The sequence below is a fragment of the Dendrobates tinctorius genome, unplaced genomic scaffold (assembly GCF_039654945.1).
Source record: "Dendrobates tinctorius isolate UK_male_01 unplaced genomic scaffold, ASM3965494v1 ptg000158l, whole genome shotgun sequence".
Taxonomy (NCBI): domain Eukaryota; kingdom Metazoa; phylum Chordata; class Amphibia; order Anura; family Dendrobatidae; genus Dendrobates; species Dendrobates tinctorius.
This window is the reverse complement of record NW_027361825.1, coordinates 17522557-17531230: the sequence shown is the minus strand read 5'-3', so window position 1 is coordinate 17531230 and position 8674 is coordinate 17522557. Positions and strand designations below refer to the sequence as shown.

General features: G+C 43.7%; 1 protein-coding gene across 1 annotated transcript; it reads left to right on the top strand.

Annotated features, from left to right (window-relative positions):
* Window positions 1-311: 311 nt before the first annotated feature.
* LOC141051901 (mRNA decay activator protein ZFP36-like) lies at window positions 312-4982 on the top strand. The gene is made up of 2 exons (XM_073549022.1): window positions 312-447; window positions 2767-4982. Exons 1-2 carry the CDS (start codon window positions 412-414, stop codon window positions 3667-3669), a joined length of 939 nt encoding a protein of 312 aa, XP_073405123.1. The 5' UTR covers window positions 312-411; the 3' UTR covers window positions 3670-4982.
* Window positions 4983-8674: the final 3692 nt, after the last annotated feature.

Sequence of the window (8674 nt, the reverse complement as noted above, 5' to 3'; positions counted from 1 at the left end):
CTCTATAAAGTTAATCCGTGGTAATATGCCGTGCCTGCCTCGCTTTCCTGCTTCTATTCTTGTTTTCTTTCTCCAGTCTCCTTAGTTTCTCTCTCCTGCCCTCTTTGCATTCTTTCTCCCTTTTCACTCTTTTTTTTTTTTTACTCCCCCCACCCTCCCTTCCTTCTCATAATGTGCTCTTGGCTGGAGTCTGACTTGTTTTCCTAAGCAAGGAGAGAGATTAGCTAAGGCCTCCCCCCCTCCACCACCCTTCCCTTATCCTCCTCCCTGGACTTCACCCTAAGGGTGACATCATTTGTAGGTGGGGTATCACTACTGTATATAAGGAAGGCGGCTGGGAGGCTCAGTACTGCACTGACTGCTCACAAGAATCACTGGGTGTAGGAGCAAGCACTTCTCTTTTGGATCATTATGTCCACAATGCTGGATATACAAACAATCTACGAGGTGAGGACCTTTGGGAGCATTTGGGGGAGAGAGAACACTATAGTTCCTTAAGGTTCCATATTCTACAGAATTGCTCCGGAATCCGTATTGTAATGTTTTGTATAAGTTTGTTATTGTGTTGTGACTTTTCTTTTTTCTTTTTAACATTACTGTGCCTATGTTAGGTGGACTGATAGGGTGGGACCCCCCTACGAAGGAAATGCAGGGACACAATGGGGGTAACTTATAGGTTGGGACTTGGAGATAGACTGGACACAGAGGTGATGTGAAGGTCAATGGACTGTAGCCTTTGGAAGGGTCGCTGAGTAGAACAGATGAAATCAGAGAGGAAAGGTTTGTTGGTGGGTCCTAGAAGCTCATGAGGATATCCGTAGGGCTGGGAGATAGGATAGGCAGTCTGTTTTGGGCTACAATATGGACAATCCGATGTAAAGGTCAAGTGACTGTAGTGTTTAGGTGGATCTGGAGGGGTCGCAGAGTGGAACAGATAAAATCAAGATGGAAAGGGTTGTCAGTGGGTTCTAGAAGCTCTTAAGCACATTTGTGTAGAATATGTAGTCTGTTTTTGGCTACGATATGGACTATCCAAGTGCCAGAAATGTTATTCTGTTCCCCAGGGCTCCACTCTTTTTGTACAATGGCTCTTTGTCGGTAGTGCACTTAGCCTGTAGGATAGACCCAGAGGTACTGGTGCTGCCTGATATCTCATGTCCCTTGATTGGTCTCCGGTAACCAGGGCCATGGACGACATCAGAGATGAAACCTGACAACTGCGCTAGACTGACCTCATTCTTTTGTCCAGTCTGCTGTCACTTTTTGCATGAACGTCACCCCGTTTCTGCACCTGCCCGTCACTCCGTGGTTGTGTTACCCAATACCCCTGTCAATAGTCGGCGCTTCGTGGATCTTAGACCTCTGCATTCCTGACAGTTGTGCCTCATACCTCATAGTCTGTTTTCTGTGCCTCGTCAAATAACCTTTGTAACTCTGTCCTGTCCCAGCTCAAGTGTTGGTGGGGTTGAGGACTTCTTGTCTATTATTATCTTTTGAACTCTGTCACTTTTGTTCCACCATTTCTCTTAGACCTTAGACATTTCTATGCCATAAAACATTATCTGCTGTCAGTCCTGAAAATGTGCTGTCACTTGGCTGTTATTTCTGACAGTCCTCATAACTTGCCATGACTCACATCTACTTCCGGTTAACTCTTATATTGCTGTTTCCCAGGCATTGTACATTACTACCACTTACCCCTTTACCTTACCAGTACACCTCTATCCTACCACTCCTTATACACTTCTACCCCTCTGTCCTATCGGTCCTTATACATTACTATCCCTCAGTGCTATTGGTCCATATCCCTTAGTACCTCTCTGTCCTACCAGTCCTTATACTTGACTACTCCTTTGTCCTACCAATCGTCTTACATTACTATCCCTCTGCCATACCAGTCCTTATATTTTACTTTCCATCTGTTCTTCCTATACTTATACTCTACTGTCCCTCTGTCCTACAAACCTCTATACTTTACTTTCCCTCTGTCTTACCAGTTCTTATACTTTACTACCCCTCTATTCCAATAGTCATTATACTGCACTTTCCTCCTATCCTACCAGTCCTTTTACATTACTACCACTTTGTCCTGCCGGTGCCTATACTTTACTACCCCTCTGTCCTACCGTTCCTTATGCTTTACTTTCCCCCAACCTTACCAGTCTTCTTGCATTACTACACTCTGTCCCACCAGTCCTCATACATTACTACCACTCTGTCCTATCAGTCCTTATATTTGACTTTCCCTCAGCCTTACCAGTCCTTGTACATTATTACCCCTCTATCCTACTAGTCCTCATACATTACTACCCTCTGTCCCACCAGTCCTTATATTTTGCCATTTTCCATCTGCTTGTTCTTTTTCATGGGTGGGTTGTGTTCTTGCCTTAGGCCCATCACAGTCAGATACAACTCTGCTTGTCTGACAAGCTTCTGCTTGTCTGTCTGTCCTATATACATAAATTTGACAAAGAATGAGGGCCAGACTTCCTGTTTGAATGCGCAGCTGAAATGATTCGACTTTCAGACTTTTCTTTCAATGTGAATGTTCCAGATAATATAAACCATGTATTTTGCCATCTGTATGTATGTAGGACACAAATACACCTGGTGTTATGGGTATGAGAGAACTTGTTTTTCTTGTTGTGTTGTTAAGATGTAGTTATGGTACTAAGCTATGAATTGCAAACTTAAAGCACTGCATTGACAATGGTTGGGTTTGGCCTAGGCATCACCCTAACTCTTTTGCATTATGTAAACCTCCAGAACCTTCGCAACTTGAATTTGTCAGAAGATATAGAGAACACCAATGACAATATCTTCACCAATACCAAGAGGAGACATTCTTGTGCCCCTGAAGTCTATGATGAAACAAAGTGGTCTGCTCGTTGGAATTTTGAGCCTCACCGTGCTCCATTCAGAGCCGATCGGTCCATCAGCCTTACCGAAGGGCCCCGAACAGCACTACCTCCACCGCCACCAGGATTCCCTCCTTTGAAGGCTCCATTGCCTTCTCTTCCTGCTCCATCACCTCGTTACAAGACTGAGCTATGTCGTACCTTTTCTGAAACAGGTACCTGCAAATATGGCTCCAAATGCCAGTTTGCTCATGGTCAAGGTGAGCTAAGAGAACCAAACCGTCATCCAAAGTACAAGACAGAGTATTGCCACAAATTCCACCTCTATGGAGAGTGCCCATATGGGTCTCGATGCAATTTTATCCACCATCCAGCTGAACAAGGTAGTTGTCCTCAACCTCAACATGTTCTACGCCAAAGTCTCAGCTACAGCGGTGTACCCATTAGAAGAGCCTCTCCTCCACCACCAGGTTTTCCAGATCCTGCATCATTCTCCAGAGCTCCATCAGTATCTCCTCCTCCCAGTGATTCAATATTCTCTCCTGCTCCTTCTGAGACCAGAAGCCATGTGTCTTCCCTCAAAGGAATGGATTCCTGTACTCGTTGTTGCTCATGCCGATGCTCCAGAGTTGGGAATCTTATTCAAGACCCTTTCTCCAACTATCAACTCCTACGTTCACCTTCTTCCAGTTCCTTGACCGAAAACGAGTGTTACAGCAGTGGCTCCGAGTCTCCAGTTTTCGAGGTGCCAAGTCAAGTGCTTACCAACAAGCGATTGCCTATCTTCCACAGGCTTTCAGTATCTGATTGAGGAATTAAATGTGGAGAAAAGCATCAGAACAAAATTTTAATTTCAGCCCTGCTGTCACACAAGCATTGGGACAATTATAAAACAAAAAAAAGTTCTGTGAAGTTACAACTACCGGCAGAAGAACCACCTCTAATCAAGTGCCTTTTCGTTGATTCTCAGGGCTTTATGTAGTTTGGGGTGAAGGCTTGAAAAGTAGCCTTGAGAGACATGACTGTTTTTGCACATATGGAAACCACCCTTTTCCAACAAACAAACAAAAAATCTATTGTTAACCTTTGCAGATATGGAGTCATGTAAGATTCCGGAGATGACAGGTGCATTTTCTTGTGTAAGGGCCAACCCTACTACTTGCTGTGTACTGTAGATTGGGGTCAAGCTCTGAATTCATGTAGCAAAACAAGGTGTATAGCATGTTTACTGCCCCTAGTCTCCTCTCCCATAGTTTGGGCTGGACCTAAACTTTGGAAGAACGGGACCCAGCGAGGACCAGTATCCCAGTTGTGAAAAAAATCCTGACTTTTTACTCCTGTGAACCCCCCCCCCCACCGCCCCCAAAAACCTTTTAAACTTTTCTGGAAGTGCTGCAATGCATTGCAATGTTATAATACAATACTATAATATTACAATATCATTGTGTATTATATTGATACACTACTACATTCATAATATACACTACACTGTGTATACCCATCCCTGACATTCAGGTACCTCCATTTCCCCCTCCTGTTGAGTTTTTTACTTGCCCATTGCTCTTATATATAACTTGAGTCTCTGGAAGACGTCAAGATCTGTAGTATTGCCTCCACTTCGTTCCCCACTGATAAATGAGGCATGTAATACGCCCTACAATACCTGTAATGGACCAATGAGGTATGAGAATTCATTAGCCCATAACTGGCGCCAAGTCTTTGCCTAAGAGTGAAATTCCATGAAGTCCTAGATACCACGCGAGGCTTCTCATTCATGGTATTATGACAACCCTGCGCAATGCATTTTAGTACTCCCATCTCTAGGATCTTTACAGTGTGCCTTACACCTCACAGGATGGCTGATACAGGAGTTAAAATCAGGTGCTTTATGGGAAATATCAGCAAAAAAAATCCAGTAGTAATTAATACCGTGATCATAGTAATCCAAAGTGTGTATCTTCTAACACATATGTATCTATTTATGTCCTATTTATTACCAAATAAATTTTATATCTATTTATCTTTTTTGTATTATTTTTGGAAATAATATATATTTGTCGGAAAATAAGTTTGTAATCACTTAAGTGAAATAAATGAAGCTAATAAAAAGGTAAAATTGCATAATTATGGCTTATTTCTTGTCTGGGGAACCTGAAGAATGGGACATGGTAAAATAGGTACCATGAAGAATCCTGGCTGCACTATAGGACCCTTCTAGGTTCGTCCTGCCGAAAGTCCACTATATCACAATCTTAGACTAAAATAGTCTCCTAAAGTCATAAACAGCATGTATCACCTATCCACAACGTAGGTGATAAATGTATAATCATCAGGGGTTTGATTGGGATCAAGAAATCAGGGTCCCCAATTTCACTGTGCGAATGGAGAAGTTGTGAGCATGTGTGACCACTGCTCCAATCATGGACTTTAGGAGTGGCGGTCGCACATGCTCACTACAGTTCCATCTTTAGGATTGAGGGTCGCACATGCTCACTACAGCTTCATGTTTGGGAATAGTGGTCGCACATGCTCACTATGGCCCCATTTTGAGAAATGGTGGTCACAGATGCTCATTACAACTCCATCTTTAAGAGTGGTGGTTGCAAATATTCAATACATTTCCATATTTAGTATTGGTGGTTGCAAATGCTCACTACAGTTCCATCTTTAGATTGGTGGTCTCACATGCTCATTACAGCTCCATCTTTAGGAGTGGTGGTCTCACATATTCACTACATTTATATCTTTAGAATTGGTGTTCACACATGCTCACTACAGTTATACCTTTAGAAATAGTGGTTACACATGTTCATTACAGCTCCACCTTTGGGAGTGGTGGGTTCACATACTCACTACATTTCTGTCTTTTGGATTGGTGGTCACACTTGCTCACTACAGATGCATCATTAGGAATGGTGGTCGGACATGCTCAATAGAGCTCCATCTTTGGGAATAGTGGTTGCACATGCTCACTACAGCTCAATTCACACAAAGTACTTTAGTTTTCCAGATTCCTGCAATCATTGTCGATTTCAGAAGCCAGACCCTCAGCAATTATTCATGTATCATCTTTACAGTAGACAAGTACCGTATATACTCGGATATAAGCCGACCTGTGTGTAAGCAGAGGCACCTAATTTTGCCAAGAAAAACTGGGTAAGCTTATTGACTCGAGTGTAAACCGGGTATGCATTGTCCCCTCATCCCTGTCCTGGTATGCTTGGCTCCCCCCTTCCCTGTCCTTGTATGCATGGCTCCTTATCCCCTATCTTTGTATGCATGGCTCCCCCCATCGCTGTCCTTGTATGCATGGCTCCCCCATCGCTGTCCTGGTATGCATGGCTTCTTATCTCTGTCCTGGTATGCATGGCTCCTATTAAAAAAAAAAAAAACATCCTACTCACCTTCCTGCACTCCCTCGCTGCATCTCGTTGGTTCTGCTCCAGCTGCATTTCCAGACGAGCGCTCACTGGCCCCGCTCATTAAGGTAATGAATATTCACTCCATGCCTATGGGAGTGGAGAGGAGTGCATATTCATTACCTTTATGGATGGGGCCACGTGATCTCTCGGCCGGAAATACTGCTGGCGCGGAACCAACGAAATGCAGCGAGGGAGCGCAGGAAGGTGAGTAGGATGTCTTCTGAAAGCCGGTGGCTGGGGGTGTCACTGTGCACGCTATAAGAGAAATTAATGTTCATTTTTCTTTAGCAGCGGGCACAGTGACGCCCACAGCCGCCGACTCCTGCCTCTGACCCACTGCTCCCCCTCGCTCGCCGGTGCTCAGGGACAATTGACTCGTGTTTAAGCTGAGGGGGGGCATTTTCAGCACAAAAAATGTGCTGAAAACTCGGCTTATACACAAGTATATACGGTAATTTATATGTACATGACAACCCCTTTAATTGAACAAAAATATTTCAGGCAAAGACAGTTGCAAATGAAGGTTATTTCCTTTTAGAGAGCATACTGGTTTAGCTTTATATCTCAAGTCATGTGGCAAAGCGCAGTATTTACTCCTAGGATTGCTACCTCCAGTAGGTGGCACTGGAAACCCTCTTCCTCCATAAAGAGACTATTTGCAAATTTTCCCAAAGATCATTGCATGGCTTGGCGGTCTCCTTTAAAGAGTAATTATTCTTTAACATTTTTATTTCATAAATCAACAGTACACATGAAAATAAGAAACTTTTCAATATAACTCATTAGAGAAAACTGCTTCTTTCTTTTTCTGGAATGGCCTTTCACTATCAATTCATGGGGAAAATCTGTATTCACTGAAGTCCAGGAGAAGAAAGAAGCAAATTTCTCTAATCTCTATGTATATGAAGCTGTGTGTATGTTTGTGTATCGACGATGATGTCATAATGGTTGCCATGGCGACGATGATGTCATAATAGCTTGCAATGGTGACGATAATGTCAGAATGGTTGCCATGGTGAAGATGTCATAATGGATATATGGGCACGGAACTATGGGATGGAGGATATGTATGATGGGTATATGGGCACTGGACTATGGGATGGAGGATATGTATGATGGGAATATGGGCACTGGACTATGGGATGGAGGATGTGTGATGGGTATATGGGCACTGGACTATGGGATGGTGGATATGTATGTTGGGTATATAGGCACTGGACTATGGGATGAAGGATATGTATGATGGTATATGGCACGGGACTATGAGATGGAGGATATGTATGATGGGTATATGGGCACGGGACTATGGGATGAAGCAGGATATGTATGATGGGTATATGGGCACGGGACTATGAGATGAAGAATGTGTGATGGGTATATGGGTATGGGACTATGGGATGAAGGATATGTATGATGGGCACGGGACTATGGGATGGAGGATATGTATGATGGGTATATGGGCACTGGACTATGGGATGAAGCAGGATATGTATGATGGGTATATGGGCACGGGACTATGGGATGAAGGATATGTATGATGGGCACGGGACTATGGGATGGAGGATATGTATGATGGGTATATGGGCACTGGACTATGGGATGAAGCAGGATATGTATGATGGGTATATGGGCACGGGACTATGGGATGAAGGATATGTATGATGGGTATATGGGCACGGGACTATGGGATGAAGGATATGTATGATGGGCACGAGACTATTGGATGGAGGATATGTATGATGGGTATATGGGCACTGAACTATGGGATGAAGCAGTATGTTTGTATGATGGGCACGGGACTATGGGATGGAGGATATGTATGATGGGTATATGGGCACGGGACTATGGGATGGAGGATATGTATGATGGGTATATGGGCACGGAACTTTGGGATGGAGGATATGTATGATGGGTATATGGGCACGGGACTATGGGATGAAGGATATGTATGATGGGTATATGGGCACGGGACTATGGGATGGAGGATGTGTATGATGGGTATATGGGCACGGAACTTTGGGATGGAGGATATGTATGATGAGTATATGGGCACGGGACTATGGGATGAAGGATATGTATGATGGGTATATGGGCATGGGCCTATGGGATGGAGGATATGTATGATGGGTATATGGGCACGGAACTTTGGGATGGAGGATATGTATGATGAGTATATGGGCACGGGACTATGGGATGAAGGATATGTATGATCGGTATATGGGCACGGGACTATGGGATGAAGGATATGTATGATGGGTATATGGGCACTGGGCTATGGGATGGAGGATATTCATTATAATTTGTTATAACTAACCACAGAGTTACTATGCCAGGGCAACACCGGGCTCTTCAGCTAATAAGATATTACAAAGTTTCTTATTTTCATGTATATTA

Bases quoted from the DNA above. Each gene is read 5' to 3' on its own strand.
- LOC141051901 (XM_073549022.1), top strand. From the start codon at position 412: ATGTCCACAATGCTGGATATACAAACAATCTACGAG. The intron at 448-2,766 runs GTGAGGACCTTT...GTAAACCTCCAG, and splicing joins ATATACAAACAATCTACGAG to AACCTTCGCAACTTGAATTT.